Source organism: Archocentrus centrarchus, chromosome 12 (genome assembly GCF_007364275.1).
Source record: "Archocentrus centrarchus isolate MPI-CPG fArcCen1 chromosome 12, fArcCen1, whole genome shotgun sequence".
Lineage (NCBI taxonomy): Eukaryota > Metazoa > Chordata > Actinopteri > Cichliformes > Cichlidae > Archocentrus > Archocentrus centrarchus.
In genome coordinates, this window is record NC_044357.1 from 12,918,208 (window position 1) to 12,938,394 (window position 20,187).

General features: G+C 38.1%; 1 protein-coding gene across 1 annotated transcript in view; it reads right to left on the reverse strand.

The window, feature by feature from the left end:
- astn2 (astrotactin 2) overlaps positions 1-19,838 on the reverse strand; it is a 244,812-nt gene extending 224,974 nt beyond the window's left edge. The window contains exon 1 of the mRNA XM_030742268.1: positions 19,653-19,838. Coding sequence (XP_030598128.1) covers positions 19,653-19,838 — 186 coding nt within the window. The remainder of the gene's footprint in view (positions 1-19,652) is intronic.
- Positions 19,839-20,187: the final 349 nt, after the last annotated feature.

The following is a 20,187-nucleotide window of genomic DNA, read 5'->3' on the forward strand; positions in this document are numbered from 1 at the left end:
TTAAGAATGTACAATCATAACAAGACTTTTTTTTTCACAATGTGAATATACTATATATTGTACTTTTATACATATAATTCTGTGGAGATATAGCCATTTAATTTAGAATGTGTGACAAAACGAGAAATAATTTTCTTTCTGCACTCATGTCACAACCAAAGCCTGGACCTAAGCCATCATGACAGTGGCACAGTCCTTGAAGCAGCACCAGAGCACCTGATCATGTGTTTAGTACCCTGCTGCAATCCAGGAACAGAGTGGCTATGAATGAAAGCATGTGGGAATGATGCCAGAAAGCTTTCATGAAATGCTGCTTGTACTGTTCACTCTCCTATGGATACAAGTAAGAGGCAGAGCCAGGACCCAGCAGAACTTATAAAGACCACCTTGACCTTTGCACGTATAGTGTCACTTGTGGTAGAAGATTATAGTGAATAATAAAGCTCCTGGACTCCTTATGGACTAATTAAAGAAGTGAGACTTTTTACAGTTGGCCCATCCTCATATTCATACTCAGAGTGCAGGAAAATACTTGCATAATTTTGTACATGTGCAAGTACAGTTGCAACAAACCAAAACTTCAGTGAGTTTGGATGAACTTGGAACTTCAAGGAGTTCACCCAGATCAGGACCATCACAAGTCGTAAGTTATTGTAATATGTGAAATACAGAAAGAAAGTGATGTTTTCTTGTCACTGGTTCTCTGTATTACAGAAACTAATGAGAATTTAAATGCACTTAGAAGTCAAAGAAGCTTGAATATAGTCATATCCAGGATAACTTTTTCACCACCAAATTAAATTGTTTGAGTTCAAGAGTATTATGACTACACCGTAGTAATACTTCCATAAAAAGCATGAAAGCATGTGAATACATTAAGATGTCATTGCATACTATATTACTGATACTGAAGACCCAGTAGGTGATTGTTGTATGCAGGTTTCACTAAAATCTGACCAATATTTTAGGAGGAGTAGCAGTTCTTGTGAATTGTGGACAGACAGATAGGTAGACAATGGATGCTCATCTGTCCTTTGGCCAGATGAGCTTGAAATGTGTTTCCAGTGAATAAAACAAAAACAAGAACAAGAAGCTTATCCCAGCTGTCATAGGGCAAGAAGCAGGGTACACCTCGAATTATGTCGCCAGTCTGTTGCAGGGCTTAACAGAGAGTGACAGGTCAATTTAGAATCACCACTTAACCTAACCTCAAGAATGTCTTTGGACTGTGGAAGGAAGTCCGAGTACCCAGAAACAACACATGCAAGCATGATGAGAATATACAAAGTCCACACAGAAAGGCCCCGGGATCTTCTTGATGTGAGGTAACAATGCTTACTACTGCACAACCATGCTGCCCCCTTTCACATCTATGTTAATTACAAATTAAAGGGTTTTTTTTAGGAGGCAGCTGTTAAAACATTAGGAATTTTAAGCTTGCAAGCATGGACAGGCCCACCTCTTCAAGCAGGCCAGAGCCAAGTTCACTTAAATTCCCCTGAGCATGGCAAGCAGCAATCACATGTACCAAACAAACTAGATCGTTTTGGAAAAAAGAAAATGAGATTCAAATGTACCAAAATGCACAAGCTTTATCATTTTTGTTCCTAATGATGTCCCATAAGTGTTTTCTATGTCTGCATTGATTAGTGCTTCTTAAAACGAAGGGGGAGCAGTTAAAAGCACCCAATACCACCTATGCAATTTTAATAACTGGAATGATTTATTAAGTTAATGTTTGCCACATGTACTAAATTAAAGCATTATACAGTATCAAAGAGGGCACTCTGTCAAACATTTTAAAGAAGAAAGACTCCACTACTACATTCATCATCTAGCTGGAGAACATCCCAGACTGGAAGTTATCAGAAAGTTGGAGACGTCGCCAGATCTACCTGAGACAGCTAGGGCATGCCCTAGTCATGCCACACATGAAAAGTAGAGCTGATGCTGCAAGGTCCAATCTGAGCAGTAATGACCCTCCTGGGAGTGAGGAAAATCCCGCCTGATGATGTGACTGTCCAACACTGTCTGGAAAATGTACTTGAAAAAGGTGCTGCTTTTGCTCCCGAAACAAAGACAGGAAAGTAGAAAGTGTTTGCTCCTCTTGTCACATGCCGGCATGCCCTGAGCAGAGTGTGAGTCAAATTTGTGCACGTAATGTGTGTTTTGCTTTAGTTGTTTTTAGCTGTTTCATGTTTCTATACAACTACAGTAAAAGCTTGGTTCACACTCCCAGCAATAAGTCAGACTCCTCTTCACCAGGGCTGTCCTTTACCATTAATTTTGTTGATAATATTTATGGAAAGAATTTCTAGGTACAGCCAAGAGGTGGAGAGTGTTAGATTCATTCAGGATCTTGTTTCTGCTTTGTGCAGTTGACGTGGTTCTCTTGGTTTCATTAGGAGGTGACCTCCAGCTAGGATAAAAATTAGCACCTCCAAGTCTGAGGCCTTGGTTCTCAGCCGGAAATGGGTGGAGTGCCCACTTTGGGTCAAGGATGAGTTGCTGCCCCGAGTGGAGGAGTTTAACTATCTTGGAGTCTTGTTCACAAGTGAGGGGAGAGTGGAGAAGGAGACTGACAGAAAGATTGTTATGGATGCTATACCAGTCTATTGTGGTGAAAATAGAGCTGAGTGTAAATGTGAAGCTGTCAATGTATGGGTCAGCCTAGTTCCTACCCTCATCAATGGTCACAAGCTCTGGGTAGTAATCAAAAAAATATGATTGTGTATACAAGCAGTGGAAATGAGTTTCCTCTGAATGGTGCCTAGGCTCAGCCTTAGAGATAGGGTGCAGAGCTTGGTCATTCAGGACGGGATCAAAGAAGAGCCCATACTTTCCTTAACTGAAAGGTGCCACCTGAGGTGGAATGGGCATCTGACCAGGATGCCTTCTGGATGGCTCCTCAATGAGATATTTCAGGCATAACTTACCAGAAGGAGTTTCTGGGGCAGACCAAGGACACACTTGAGAGATTAGGTCTCTGGACTGACTGGTGTTTATTGTGTTTATTTCAATTATTTTATTTTATGGTTCAAATGATCCCTATTGATTTCATCATATAAATCCAACAAAAATAATGGTTACTTGAAATTACTGAAAGCTAAGTGATGCCAGAGTCAAAGGAAGGTAAATAAACTTTTACATTATAATATGGATTTTACTTTGGTTAAAAGTTGCAAGTTGTATTAAAAAAGTATGGCTTGCTGTTTGATAAAATATGCAAAGTGATTGTAACTTTGGAATTAGTAACAACAATAATAATTTTACTACTATACATGTAGGCCTTGTACATTTGAATGATTACACAGCTGAATAGCATGATGTTTAATTCTAGTTAACCAGGTAGCCTAACAGTTTTTTAACTCTTGGGAGAGGCTCTTTCATCATACTTGGATAGCTTAATTCCAGCCAAAAAGTTTAGAAGACTAAGTCCACATAGGGTTTCCTAACAACAGTGCCATCAGAAAGTGTCAAAAGAACTACCTCAAATGCAGCAACTCTCTACAGTCTACAAATATTTAACATGCAATTTTGTTTGCTTTGTTGTGTGGTTATATTTTATTTAGGATTTATTTGTCATCATTTCATATTCTTTGCACTCCTGACTGGAAATAATAATAACACAAACTAAAAGTGTTAGATGTGTGCAATTCTTGTGTGTATCCCTTAATATATGGCACCCTATTTGGCACTCATCAAAACTTTACAACTCCTGTTCTAACCCTTATAGGGACACGCAAGGTAAAACTGTTCCAAGGGAGAGGACAAAAAGACCCCATGACTTCTAGCAAGAACCAGGAACTATGCCTGGAATAGGAACAATGAGGCCCACTCTAAATGTGCAACTAGACACATTTAGAGTCCCAGTGGATGAGTGGGTCACCCCAATGTGACTGCATGTTGGAGAAAGGAGAGAACACTAACTTTTTTTTTTCCATGTGTGCTACTTATAGCAGCAACACACTATCATGTGCTGTGTTGTTACTGAACATTTGTGGTAGTCATCGAGTGTCTATTACAAAAACAATGGACTCGATTTAATCTCGATTTATTCCCATTCAACTGACTCCAAACTTCAACCTAAGAAGAAAATTTCCAACAGCAAAAGGTTATGTGTAAAATCACTTTATATACAGTGTTTCCCACACAAAGACTTTACTTGGGTGGGACAGCTAGCTGTTGACCAATTGTTGCATTTTTTGATGAGAAACCTCAGCTTTTCTAGTCTTCTTTTTCCCTACTAGCTCACTGTGCAGTAGCTGTTGTGGCTTTGGCAGTCAGATGTAGTTTAAATCCACAATTTAGGCTGCAGCTGGTGATAATAATCCTGGCCTGGTGAGCCACTGTGATCTGCAGTGTTTCTGCCATCTAACCCAGGGATGAGAAACTTACCGGACAGGCAGCTGATTATTGCTATCTTGTTTAGTTGTCACCAAATAGGTGTAATTATATATGCAGAGGCACATCTTCAGTATGGCATTATTTAAACAAAAAAAAAAATTGAAAAGTGTGGGAGTACCTCCTTTTTGCAAAAATAGAACCCAATTCTGTAAGTCAAATTTCAGAAGATATCAAATATCATAAACAGTCTAGGGGGCACTGGGGAAGTCCTAAAAATTTATATAAAAAAAAGTTATATGGCTAAAGGAACAAGAAATTCTGCAACAGAGGAAGGTAAGCTGTAATGTTGTATTCACTGGGGATTTAGTCGAGTATAATGTGAAGCTGGGAAGAGCACTGTGCATTTGTGTTGGCAGACTGCAGCTGCCAAGTAGCCAAAGATAATTCTGACAGCTAAATGTCTGTCAGGCTACAACTCCACATTGGTTGAACGCCAATATGCCAAATCTAACCCAAATCTCCCCTGCTTAGTACTTGCATTATTAACAAATCATTCATCGCAAAGGGAGGGCAAGACTTGGTAATCGCCTGAGCAAGGCACTGTGCCACATGGCTTGTCTTTAGACAAGTGAAGCAACTTCACAAATGGTTAGACCCTGAAGCACTCTCCTGAAACACAAAAGCCTCCTGAATTCAAGAGCAGAAATCTGCAGTCTTTCAGTTGTGAACATGTCTGTGCTAGGGACAAGTTACTGTGCTGTAGTGAAAATGTATTTTAGAACCAAGGCGTATCAACACTTTAAGTCCAGATCAATTATTTAACCACAGATTTCCATCAACAGAGGCACAAGCACATGGGAGAGGTTCACCTTCAACGTTTTCTGCCAGACAGGCGATCTAAATGTGGTAATGCTATTTTCATTTAAATAAATAATCAAGAAGAGCATCTGCTGCCATCCTAATTGTGTGTGTGTGTGTGTGTGTGTGTGTGTGTGTGTGTGTGTGTGTATATATATATATATATAATGTATATATATATATATATATAATGTATATATATATATATATATATATATAAAATGTGTGTGTGTTTATGAAAAGTTTCATCAAGATTGGTCCACTCTTATATAGAAGGAGGTAGGGAACATACAAACATATGCTATCATCATTATAGTTCATAGCTAGTTTTGCTTCTTATGCAAATTTTTTTTTCTGCTTAAAAAGCTAGGAAGGATTTATGCATTTTACATTATATTGCATGCAATTTAAATATATATCCCACTTGAAATATTTATTCCTTTAATTTGTCTCAGCACTTTGAATTAATATTTTACATTTCACATTTAATTCTTTGTTCCCTGTGATAGATTGGTGACCAGCCTGAGTTGCACCTGATATTTTCTTTTGCTGGGCACTTTAGCCTTTTTCCTGGACAGGATGAGTAGACAGGAAAGGAGGGGAAAAAGAGAAGGGAGAACGGCATGGCGTGGGGCAGACTCAAACCTGAGCACCTGCACCGGCCTTTTGGTATATCGTCATCTGTTCAACCCAGGGAGGTATATTGGAACCATTTGCTTCTCTCTTTTAACAGTGCTCACCTAAACATTACCATTGCATTTTCCAGTAATGATTACGCTGTAGAGAATATCCTTCCCAATAAGGACATATACAATCTCTGACTTTTCTGTCATTAAAACAAAAAACCAAACTAAACAGCTACGAGCTATTCCTGCTGCTTCAATTCCTATTATAAGGCATAGAACATTGCTTTGCATAGGGGTACTGATACAACATTACATTACATTAATCAATGACAATCATTTCTAAAAATGTGTCTTTAAGAAGAGAATACATAGTGAAGAAGAAGAATGCATACATAATTAGTTTGTAACATTAATTAAAGCTATTGTCAATACTTTTTTGTGGTACACATGCTGAAAATGAACAAATTGATCCTGAAACTTGATGCATCACTTTTTCTGTGATGTGTGAATGCAGGTGATGATGTAAAGAAGCTTTATTAAAGGCACTTCTCTACTAAATCAAACATCCATATATGTGTACTCAGAAGCCTGTGTCAGTTTCTTAAGCTGTTCCCTACCAGTAACTTTAATTACAACTGATTTTGTATTCATGGCGCACTGACGTGCATGTGTGAAATTATAGAAACTAAAATGTGACTGAAACAATTAAACCTTGGAGCAATTAAATTGTAACTCATTTGAACTTTAATGCCATAATTGAAAGCGTCCTGACTCACTGCAAAATTATGCCTGCATGTGCATGGCGAAAATTAATTTCCGCAGATCCTGATTCTAGAGCAGGCACAACTGCCTAAAATGCCTCTATGACCTACCACACTGATGGTCATATATCACCACTGACTGTTAATTATAAAGAAGTCATTTCACCCATGTAGGGTGCACTGTATCTCCATGCGTATCTATCAGAACAGAGATAAGAAGAGCAGTTCTTCCCTCATATTGTGTGAGCTCAAGAATATTAAATGACCTCAGGCTCAATTATAAGAAATGAGCCAGACTGAGTTTAAAAATTAAATATTTCCTGGTCATTTTAGTTTTTACTCTCATTTTGACATGATATTTGATTAACTGATGTTTTTATCATAACGTCCTAAAAAGAAGTCTATGTTCAATTTTGTGTTGTGCTGTAGACATCCAGATCCCATGTAATTGATGATTATGTTCTGTAATGTGGCATATGAAAGGCTTTTAGCTGCCAGCCTTTATTGCATCTCATTTTGGTAAAATACTACCTGTCCTCCCAGTGAACTTAAACATGCCATTTCTTTGAAAAAAAGCTCCACAGTGCTACACACAGTATGAATGATTGCCATCCTCTGAACAAAGTATTCAAATTTCTGCTGCATTGTATCACTTTCAGTGCTGATGAGTTATATCTCACCTGAAATGATTTGTTACCCCACAAAAAAAACTCTCTATGTTGCATCATCCATTGTTTTTTGTTTGTTTTTCTGTGGTCTGTCTCAGTTGTAGGATGGGGCTTTTATTTAAGGGCTGGTTCACTACATCTTAGAGTCTTATCATAACAAGAGTGTTACTGCTTTCTACGGGCAAACTGAGTTAGATATTAATAATTCAAAGAATAATTTTTTTTTCTCATTTTTGTATTTCTGCAGGGCTCTGAATGATTTTCTAGAAATAATTTAAATTCTATCAATCATTTTTGCCCTCTATTTAAAAAATGCATTACTGTGTTTGTGCTTTTTAAAGTGAGAATGTAGGGCTGATATTCTGTAACACAGATTTCATCATAGAGACTAAGAGAAACATATTATGTTTGTCTATCTATCTATACAGTACATACATACTATACAGTACATATATACAGTAGATACATACTCTACACACACACACACACATTTTATATATATATATATATATATATATATATATATATATATATATATATATATATATATTTTAAAAAGTCTTTAGTGAATGAATACAGATAGTTTCAGAGAATCATAATGCTGGCAAAATACATTAAACTGAGTTATTCGAGGAAACAATGAAAAAAACAAAAAAACAATTTCAAATACATCATTGTGCAGCCTTTTATGGGATGGTAACATTTTCAATTAATGTATATCACTTGACATAATCAAACAAGAAGTGATTTTCATGTCTGATTGAATGAATATGAAGTTACAGCCACTTAAGGGTTAAGTTACTGATGATGTTGCTTGGTGCGGCAACTGTTCAGAGGTGGAGATACCACAATCTTGACTTGGAGTTTGAGTCTTATCTTTGACCAATTTTTAGTTTATCTTTCACTTTCTGTTTCCTTTTACTTGTGTCTTGGTTAAGAAACAAAATCTACTTGGTTAAGTTACATGTCCAAAAAAATAAATAAATTACTACTTGGGTAGGTTTTGCGAAAGATCATGATTTGGGTTATAAAAAAAAATCCTTCAAGTTAGAAAGCCAAATTCTCATTGACTTAATTGATCAATCTGGTACCTCAACTAAGTGTATTGGTGGACAATTTGGAAATTGTTGCTCCATTTAAAGATTTGGTGATTGATGTGTTAGTTGACATGTCCCTGCTCCTTCTGAACTTGTCCTGTCTCAGATTTTTGCAGTTTCTGCTTAAGCAAGAAGCACTCCAAGAACGCAAATGTCGTATTAACGTATATTAATTTTGTTGACTTTCTTCTTTTTAAATGTACTTTAATATGTTTGTAGTACAACAACAATCACATAAGGGTAGCATGACCAATGTTTACTTTGATTACACAAACATTGTGTAGAAGTAGGTAAGGGATAATAGATATTGACTTGTAAATAACTGTCCATCCATCCATCCATCCATCCTCTTCTGTTTTTTCTTGGCTATCACATAATATTATACTACAGTATATTTCTAACTAACTACTTAGCTCATTCTCTTTTCTCTTGACATTACTTTCTTTAAAGATGTAACACATTTTGGGGTCAACTTGAAAGAAAGGCATATGTGAAATGTAAAAGTGAGATCAGAGGTCAAATGTGACATATCTGGATGCAAACTATAATGTGATATTTAGAATCCCTATATACCAGTACCATTTCCTAAATGTTGTCAATACAAACAAAGGCAGCATAATATTAAGCATCATTTCAAAGATAAAAGATATTTTATGAAAGCATGAATTTATCTGACCTTGAAGAAGAGGTCAGAGGTCCAAAGAAACGTGATATTTAGAATCCCCATATATCATTCCCTATTAAGCCTACATGTCAGTACAAACATTGGCAGTAAGAAATAGCTCCAAGCAAGCTTACATAGCTCTATACAGGGCAAGCTTACATAGCTCTATACAGAATTATTGTCACTTTGCCCTTCAGATTTATCTATTGACCTTGAAGGAGGGGTCAGGAGTCAAATGTGACATTATATTTTAAATCATTATATGGTACTTTCTATATGTTGACAATATACACTAAACTTATAAGAATCATAGTTTCTAAGTGATAAGGTTTTTTTGTCAAATTATTAAGTTAACCTTGAGGACCACGGCGGATGTAATCCAAATTTTAACGGAGCCAGCTCTACACCCCTACAAAGTTTCATCAGAATTCATTCAAAACTTTTCAAGCTGTCATGTTTACAGACAGAATAACACGCACGCACGCACACATGCACACACATGCATATGCTACCAAAAACTTTTCTGCTGTGTTCATAGTTACATTTACAAGAACTTCACAAGATGATGTAAATGTAGCATTTTAACTTTTCTTATTTTTAAGAAGAAAGATGCTGACCATTTGTGTTTTCAGTTCGCTAGCTGGTCATAATTTTGGTCTTAGGTTGATGCCACTAACTATAAGTTGCAGCTCTGGGCTTCAAATGAGCTTCAGTGCAACCAACAGGCAATGTAATGCACTTCTATGCTCTTCTTTATACATAGTCTACAGTATATTGTTTGCGTATGTGAATGAAAGCAGACCAAAAGGGACATACAAATGGATAAGCTGGGTAAACTCCTGACATTAACATCAGTTTTTGCAATCAGAATGATGGTCCGAATGCACTATTGTACCAAACATATTTGCTTTTACAAGAAGAGCTCTATAAGTTTTTCTATAGGCTATTCTTGTTAATTGTATTTTTATTTATTCTTGCCAGATCTGACAGGGAGGAAGAGACGAAGAGAGATAGAGGAGAGAAAGAAAAAAAAAGAAAATAAAAAAGGGGGAGAGAACAGAAAAGAAGAAGAGAAAAAAATGAGGCATCTACACATACATGCACATTCACACACATGCATATACATACACATACATATACACACACATAAATACATACTGTATACACATACACATACATCAAGATATTCATCATTTCACCAAAGCACATAGCACATCATTTTCACTGGAAAAGGCAGCATGTTAATTATCACCTTGCATTAATTATAAAGGTAAACTCCCACACATACAAAAAAGATATATAGTATTTAGAAAATATCAAGCCATGAAATTAAAAACAAAAAAATCTATAACATTTAAAATGTATATAACCTATTAACAGTTTAAAATAAAATAACTGCGGGATGAGATAAGATGTGCAGTACCTTTATTGGTGCCCCATAGGAATTTCAGAATTCCAATTGACAGCACAAGGGACTATATTTAACATCAAAGAAAACATTTCCATAATTCCCACACATAAAAACTATATTATATATATAATGAATAATGCTATATTACAGAGCTTGCTTTAAGTCCAGGCAAAGAAAACTGCAATGAAATTTCCTTCTACTAGGTACTTAAAATTGTTTATTACAAATTAACAGTCTTTCTATGAATTACTTCCTTAGATGGAAGCCTTGACAATAAGCTGCCAAGATACTGACCACACTCAACCTGGAAAGAAAAAAATAAGATGAAACATGAAAATGCCTACAATATGTCAACGCAATGAGTATCATTAAAAAATAAAAATAGCTTGATCACTACATTAGTAAGTAGTCATTTCAGTCTGTGTTAAAAAGAATATCTGTTTCTGTCTGCTCTTGTCATATGATGGAGAGAGACTCTGTTGGAGAAGGACAGTGAAACGCAGAGTGAGTTGGAAAATGATTGCTTGAGTGAGTGAGAAACTGACAGCTCAATGCCAGAAGAATAGAGTACTCACACTTCAGTCTGGCCCAGAACTGACAGCATCAGACATAATGATGTTCACTCAAAGGAGGAGACACCTTAGGGTCATAAGGCCAAACCAGCATACCCTGTGTCCCATTCTGATGGCCTCCGTGTGCTTCCATACACTCTATACACTATATCTTTTTTTAGCCTTTGGTATATTTGTCTCTTTGTTTGTTAACAATATTACAGCACAACTACCAGTCTGATAACTACCAAATTTGCACAAAAGATGTCCAGTGACCCCTAGATCCCCTGATTAAATTGCAATAATTGGGTCAAGGTCAAGGTAAAAAATAAATAAAATCCAGAAAATTTTAAAACATCTCTATCTTTAACATAAGGCAAAAAAAGAATCCTATCTCACTCTATCGGATTGATCTGATATTCTGTACACAGCTGCGGAGGGCCAAACACTAGTGCCAAGCAAAACATCAGCTGGATCCGCTCCAGATTCTGGATTTGCAGGCTACTTGAATTTAACAAACTCGGGGAAAAAAAAAAAAAACATGAAAAAAAAAGACACAGTATCCTCATTTGTTGCAGTAAGATGTCAAGGACATTTGGTTGGGACATGATCCAGATACACGGATATATGACAACTTTTGAATCTGTTCACTCAATTCCCCTATCATCACCCACCTGACAAATCATGGGTTTTCTTAAGCGATAAAGCTTTCGCAAAAAAATTTAAATGACCATAAAGTTAAAGTTATTTTACTTCAACTTTAAACCTTTGAAAATTATGGCCATAGACCTTTGTGTTATCTCAGTGATTCAGAATTTGGAAAACGACATGTCTGTGAGAAGAACAACGTTCAAATCCTCTAAAACGAATGTCGGGCCAAGGTTTGCTGTGCCCAGCACCACTTGTTAATTATTGAGATGCCACCATATACGGTTGTAACTCCCTGCTTAGCACTAGAGTCAACTAAATATGCAGTTAAGCCCAAACAGTTAAGTTATTTATTACATAATTAACTGTCAACTTTAAATATATAAACATGCACTGCTGAAGTCGATGTATTGTACTTAATTGATGAGGCAATGCCACTGCCACTGCCATACCAATTATGGCACAAATATTATAACATATATTTATCAACAAAACACATACAGTTAGGTCCAAAAATCTTTGGTCAATGACACTTTTTTTTTGGCCATTTTGCCTCTCTATGCCACCACCCTAGATTTTTGCACAATCAATATGTGATTAATAAGTGCAGACATGTAGAAGTGAAGACCCATTAACCCATTTTTATACACAATCCCTCATGTTTAAAGGCTTAAAAGCAATTGGAGGAGGTCACCACTCGGATGAAAAAAACAAAACAAACCTATCAGAGAAAAAGTAAAAACTTTAGGAGTGGCCAATATAACAGTCTGGTACATTTTTAAGCAACATCAAGAAAGACCACAAAAGACAACTGAAGTGTATGATGACAGGACTTTTTATGTGTTTAAGAAAAACAACTTCACCACATCTAACTACAATATGTCAACGACTGGTTGCAATCAAAAAATGGGAAGACCAGAAAACATCCTAAAAAAAAGCCTAAAGGGTTCTGAAAAAAAATCTTTTGAAAGATGAAACCAAGATTAAAAAGGAAAAGGAACAGATCTGAAGCATAGCACATCATCTGTCAAACATGGTGGAGGCATGCACATGTATGGCTGCTAATGGAACAGGTCACTAGTGTTTATTGATGACTGCTGACAGAAGTAGGATTAATTCCAAAGTACACAGGGCTATGCCCTCTGCTCAGATTCAGCTAAATTCTGCAAATCTGACAGTGGTTCAGAGTGGATAATGACCCAAAAGCATACTGCAAAAGCAACCCAAGATTTCTCATGGCAAGGAAATGGGACATTCGCCAAGTCAGTCATGTGATCATAACCCGGTGCAACATCTTTTTTCAATTACTGCAGACAGAACTGAAGGTTAAGAGACTCACAAAGAAGCAGCGACTGAAAATGCCTCCAGTAAAGGACTAACAAAGTGTCTCAAGGGAGTCATTGGTTGCAAAGGATTTTCATACTAATATTAAAAACAATACTTGGATTTAAAATAACGTTAGTTTGTCAAATTACTTTTGAGTAAAAAATGGGCCTGGCAAATGTATCAAATGTCTGCAATTCCTAACCAGTTAATGCAATATTTTGTTTTTGTTTTGTTTTGTTTAAAAACCATGTTTCTGCTATACCAAAATTTTAATCATCATGTCTATTAATGCGTCTCACTAGAAGCTTATTTGATGGGCCTCTAGACTGTGGAAGTACCTAACATTCATCCTCTGCCCCTCCACAATCATGGTCTGTGCTTATACTGGCAACCTGCCCTAGGCGTACCATACATCTAGTCCAGTTACCTGGGAAACAACCCCACGCATACCACAACCTTTATAAATGGTTAGGAAATGGCTGGTTTTTGATTATTTCCATACAACAGCTAAATAGTTAGTTACAAGGTTAGTGAGTTTTTTAAGTTTAGATTAGCTTGGGGCATTGTCTCCTTCCTCCTCAGAAGTGAAAATTTTATGTGGAAATATTTCTAATTTAACAAAAAATATGCACAAAAAAACTGCACATCAAAATGAAGGTCATAACAGACATAGCTGGTTGCAATGTCAGGTGTGAAATGAAAGTCATGCAGTAATTATCACTTTTAGTTTGTGTTGCATGGACATAACATTGTTTTGATGGCCTTCTGCACACCCGTTCAGATTAAGTGTCCCTAAAAGTATTTTGAAGGAGAGTGAAAAGGAAGTGAAGCTGTGGCCAGGAAAAAGAGCCATGAGAGCAACACAGAGGTGCACACAGAAAAAAAAATAAAATGTAAAAATGTGGCGCATAGAGGAGAAAGAAGAGAGAAGGAGAAATACAGGATATGGTGGGGTGTGCAAGGAGAGGCAAAGCAGAAAAAAGCCAACATAGACGCGTATAGGAGTGTGAGACCTGAAGCCATCTGTGAATGGGCCAAGCGAAGAGAACAGAATCTAGAGTAGGAAGAAAAAAATAAATAAATAAAAAGCCAAGCTGAAAGAGATAAATAATAATTTAAAGTACTGACTTCCATAACTTTTAATACGCTTTATTATTAGAATATTATTATTATTGTATTATCCTTATGTTTATTTTCTTTCTTTCCTCTTTTTAATAAAAGTTAAGAGAAGAGAGGATATGGCCAATTAAACAACAGAATGTGGTTAAGAGTTTGTTCATAACATGAGGAAAAAATACATTTTGATACTGCAGCAAAGAATGTTGTGAAACAAAAATGAGTAGGAGGTGACTTACAAGGTGCGTTGTGGTTCAAGTAAAAGTGAACACTACAGATATCCAGAAAAATAATAGATGGATATATACAGTATATATATCTAATTACAAACACCTAGGCTAATGGTTAGAAATAAAGGAAATACATTTCTTCCACTAATCAGTGCCTAACCAGCTAAAAACTGAAGCAGAGAAAGATTTAAAAAGTTTTATAAGAACCATGTGGAGGAAGACTCTCCAAATTAGCCATTATATGTTATGAGGGCCCAAAAATACTGGAAAAAAATAACACAACATAAGAGGTGTCAAATTTTGATGAATCTCTTTGTATTTCCAGAGTCTGTAACTCAGAAATTTTTCACAGTATTAGGATAAAAATTTTGGAAGACTTTATTAAATACACATTTTTTTAAAGTAAATAATTCTGTCACAGTCCGCTTTAGCAGAAGCAAAGTCAAGGACTCAAATGCAGACACGATAGAGACTACATTAAAAGTTTTAGAGTTTTTATTTCTCACAACTAGTTTATTCAATAGGTCACTGGGAAAACAGGAGCAAACTGCTTGGTCCACAGGAAAGAGAGGTTTTGCAAAGGTGAGCGAGTCTTTCCTAGGGGGGGAGCCACTGTGAAGGAGTGAGTTCTAGGAGGGCAGGCAGATAAACGAAGGGCAGGAAGTTGAGTACCAGTAAGTGTTTGCAGGTGAGGAGGATGAGTTCCATGGAGGTAGTTATTCAAGTTGATAATCCACACAAAGCAATACACAAAACAGGTTCGATCTGAGACACGTGGAAGGTTGAATGAATTCTGTAAGATGCAGGGAGAATCAACCAAACAGCAGACTGATTACTGCCACAATCTCATAAGAGCCACTATAGCATTGGGCAAGTTGTTTTGGCCAATGAGTTCAGAGGTCTTTGTCCAAAAAAAGGACAAAGACCTTTCTCAAAGCTATTTTACAAAGACCTTTGGAGGATAACCAAACTTTCTGAACTTGTATGTACCAGGAGGCTGGGGTCCTTCTTGATTTGCCAAGTGTTGGTTCTATTCCATGGTGTGAAGGAGGGCAGCTCTGGTTTGAGCCTATGCTTGACGACTCCTTTCAAGATTGTGCTGGATGGAGAAAACAGCCAGATCTGATTCAAGTTCAAGGAAAAAAGGTGGTTGGTATTCTAAAGAAACTTGTAAGGGAGAGAGACCAGTAGCAGAGGAGGTGAGAAAGTTATGAGCTTTGATAACTAGGAGCTCCAAAGTGTGGGATTACTGGGAAAAATGCAGTGAAGAGCGGCCTCAAGTTCTTGGTTTAATCTATCAATTTCACCATACATTTGGGGATAAAAACCAGAACTTAAACAGACCTTGACTCCTAATGCAGTGCAAAATTCTTCAAGACTTGAGAGAAGAATTAGCGCCCCCTATCAGACACTATTTCCACAGGTATACCATGCAATCTAAAAACATGGTCTCTAAAATGTTAGCTGTCTCTGTGGCTGTAGACAGTTTAGCAAGAGTGATGAAATGGGCTGACTTAGAAAACTGGTATCCTCTCACTATACTGAGAGGATACCAGTCTTTCCATTGGAAGGAGGTAATCCTGTTATGAAATCTAGGGCAATATGAGACCAGGACGAAGGACTGACAGAGGCTGGAGAAGGCCTGAGGGGCACTGGGAATTGCTCTTATTTCATGCACAAATCAAACAGGCCATCATGTACTCTCTCACATCTCTCTCTAACGAAGGCCATCAGATGTAACATCTCAGAAATGTGATGGTTCTATTCACCCCAGGATGAGTAAACCTTGCAGTGTGCATCACAGGCAAATGGGCTGAAGACAGGACACACCAACGGCTGGTGGGACCACTGCCAGGATCCAGCTCTGATTGAAGAACTCATTGAATGATGTTTTGCTACTCCCAGGTTAAAGCTCCCACAGTACAGGTGAAAAGGAGGATGTTCTCAGGCTTGGCATCATCACTCTCAGCAGAGACCTGATGGGACAAGTTGGGGTTTTATGATCTGTCCAACTCACAAATGGCTTTTCAGCCCCCTCCAACCAATGCCATTACTCTTCAAGCGCCAGCTCACAGTTCCAAGCATCATAATTCTGTGCAATAGAAGTCAGACATCGGGAAAAGAAGGTGCAAGGCTGGAGCTTCCCTTCAGGCCTGGATCATTGGGACAGCACCGCGCCAACCCAGGAGTCACAAGCATCTACCTCTACAATGAACTGTAGTTTGGGATTAGTTTGGACCAGGATCTGTGCTGAGGTAAATTTCTCCTTCAACTAGGAAAAGGCTGCATCTGTCTCAGGGAACCAGGCAAAAGGAATCTTGGTGGATGTTAATCATGTGAGAGGTGATGCTATCTGATTGTCAGTCCAGATGAAATGTCTGTAGAAGTCGGCAAAGCTGATGAATCATTGATATGGAGGTTATGTCTTTCAAGCCAGGGGTACCCTAGAATGACAGGAGTCTCACGAGCAGAGAAGATGAAAAAGGCTACTCATGGTGGTTGCTGAAAACCACAAGGTGGATGGGTTTAGTCTGGTGAGTTACAGTAGCAAAGACATGACCATTTAAAGATGAAGCAAGAATGGGAGTGGTTAATGGTTGCAAGGGTCAGTGTAGCCTCTTAACAGGGCACGTCCCATCTGCGGGACGTTTATAGTTCGTTTTATACAGCAGGCTATATCCTCCCATTTTGATTGACACCTCATTCGGCCAATCATGTGACTGGCTGCACCAAATCACCTGACAAAGCTACGTGATGCCCTCTGGTTATTATTGGCTCTGTTAAACCCATTTCTTAACATGATTGGCTGAATAGGTGTCAATCAAGGGGTCTAGCCTATCATATAACAAGACAGGACATAGACGGTTAATAGGCTATGAAATGGGTTTTCAAGAGCAAATAATAAGCAGAGGGTGTTATGTAGTTTTTTCAGGTGATTTTGGTGCTGCCAGTTAACTGGTTAATCAGTTAGCCAGTTCAGCATCCAGAAGATTCTGCCCAGCCTGGGAATCCACTAAGGTCAGTTGTCTGCAATGTTAAACAGGGAAGAGAAGATTGAGATGTGCTACCCACTAGTATCCCAAATCTCACTGGCGGGTGGAATCTTTTGGCCACACAGCTATTGTAGCTATTGTATGCCCCAGCTGCCTGCAATAGAGACACTCTCTGGCCTCGATCCATCTCTGCTGCTCTTCTGGATTCAAGTGTGTTCTGGTGATTTGCATAGGCTCAGTAGCTATACCACTGGAAGTGCATGACAAACAAGAAGAGGAAGTTGAGGGCGGAGGCAGAAGGGCAATGGAAGGAACCAGAAACCAGGCAGTGGGTGACTGATGGTACTTGTAGATCTTTTCACGGTTCCTATCCCTGAGTCCATTATCAATTTCAAGTGTTAAGGATACCAGTGCTTCAAAGGTGGGAGTCTTGTCTCGTGAAACCAACCCTGTCTCAGCGGGCACTGTGCGGAATTCAATAACAAATCCTACCACACTCTCGTTTCCTTGTCTTAAATTTAGTAGTCTCTTAGCAACACTTCCCTCAGACAGATGATAATCAAAGGTTCCGTTAAACTTAGTCAAAAATAAAATGTATAAAATTGGATAAGAAAAGGGTTTCCACCCATGCCAAGCAAGACCTTTTCTCTTAGAATACTCAGCACAAATGAGAGTTTTGTAGCATCATCTGGGAAAAACTGAGGTGAGCGAGCAGTGACCAAGGAACAGTTACAAGAATGCCCCACAGCCCCCCAACGCTCCTGAGAAAGGTTCCAGAGATGGGGAAACTTCATCCCAAAAAGCCATGGCTGACGTGGGAGCAAGTGGCACGGTGGCTTGCAGGACTACAGCTGTAGGAGGAGCTGAAGGTAACTTTTCATGAATGGACTGAATCATATAAAACATTTCCTCAGAACGCTGGCTGGGAATATGTTGCTGTTTGCCCAGCACTCAGGGCCCACTCATGCTTGCTTAAAGTTCTGCTTAGCTAAGGCTGTTCTAATTGGGTCTGTTCAGTCCATTTGGCCAGATACTACTGTCACAGGCCACCTTGGCAGAAGCAAAGTCAAGGACTCAAATGCAGACACGATAGAGACTGTGTTAAAAGTTTTAGAGTTTTTATTTCTCACAATTAGTTTACTCAATAGGTGTGGGTCACAGGGAGGAGAGGTATTGCAAAGGTGAGCAAGTCCTTCTGAGGGGTGAGCCATTGGTGTGTTTGCTTGGGAAGTAGTGAGTTTAAGAAGGGCAGGCAGATAAAAGGCTTTGCCTTTTGCCAGGCCACAGTTGTAAATAAGAAATCGTTCTTAATCTGTTTGCCTGGTTAAATAAAGGTTTAAAAAAAATAAGCGGAGGACAGGAAGCTGAGTACCAGTAAGTGCTTGCAGATGAGGAGGACTGCTTCCACAGGTACAGGCTGGTAATCTGCTCTTGAGCCAGGAAAGGTTGAACTGGAAACACGTGAATGAAGACATTAGCACAGAGGAGAAAAAAATCCCACGAGGAGTCAACATTTGGGAGGCATGATTTACCACTTAACAGTAGCAGACTATCTGGCAAAGAATGGAGACTTAAACTAGTCTTTAAGTACTGGTGGTTGACTCCAGCTGATGAGAACAGGTGGGCCTGGCTGCCGAGCGGGAATCAAGCAGGAATCCAGACTCTGTCCCAGAGGGAGGAGAAACTATGGCAAATTCTTTATTGAACTGAGTGATGAACAATCCTAGGAATAAAATGCCCTAGAGGAGCAATTGTGTGGCTAGTCGTAGCATATTCCTGGTGCATTAGTGTATTACCAGCTACAACAGTAAAAGATGAGTGTTTCCTACACTTCTGTGGATGAAATTTCTGCTCAAACTCTGGCTTCAAAATAACTACAATATGGTAACCACCAAATGGAAAGATCTTCCCTGTGTAAATTAAATGTGAACATCTTACTGAACAGAGCTTTTCTGTGCACAGTGAAAGGATTTAAAATGCACCACAGGATTTGATAATTGGCATTTTCTAATCAAATACACTGTAATAAAAACACAATATTGAAAGAATGAAATGAAAGAATGAAAATATAGTTATGATACTGTGAGATATATCAGAGTGCCATATGCTGTAATACGCTCCAAGGCAAGGTAAGTTTACATAACATTTTATACACAGGGACAAGTCCATTAGCTTAATGTAATTTTAAAAAATAACAACAACAGAAAAAAATAAATAAAGGTCTGAACACCAGCAACCAACAACTGGACAAAACTTTGGAGGACAATACAGTATGTAGACCGTTGCCATGCCACACATGCATTCATAACACAAAGCTACTACCCCAGCTATCGCACTTTCAGTGTTTAGAACTCACCATAACTGAGATGTGTAGCAGATGCATGTGTTCATGCAGCACATGAGCAGGTTCCCGAGCAGTGGGTTGTGTGGTCTGAGCTAAAAGTTCAGACTCAGTCATGGACACATGGAAGTACAGTGTCCCGTTTTCCAACCACTGCTGCTTCCAGTGTACCTGAGAAATTTCTTCTCCAGTACCGGACATCTCTGAAGATAACAAAGAGAGAAAAAAAAGGGGAGTTATTTTTTTTTTTTTTTTTTTTTTTTGAATGAATGAATGAGAAGCTGACATTTGGACTGTCTGCTACAATACACGTTTCTCTGATGTTATCCTGTGAACATTTTAAAGAAAACTCAGCAAATTAGTTGGTCTGAAGAAACTAACAAATATGACTCTTACATTACATGGGATTATGTGTTAATATTTTTTGTGTGTTTCTGCGCACATAAACAGTCAGTTGCAACTAGAAATCTAACTTCTGAATAGTTTAGATTTCTTATGTTGTAATTTTGTTACAGCTGTACAGCTGGTTTAGTAAGACTTGCTGTCACAC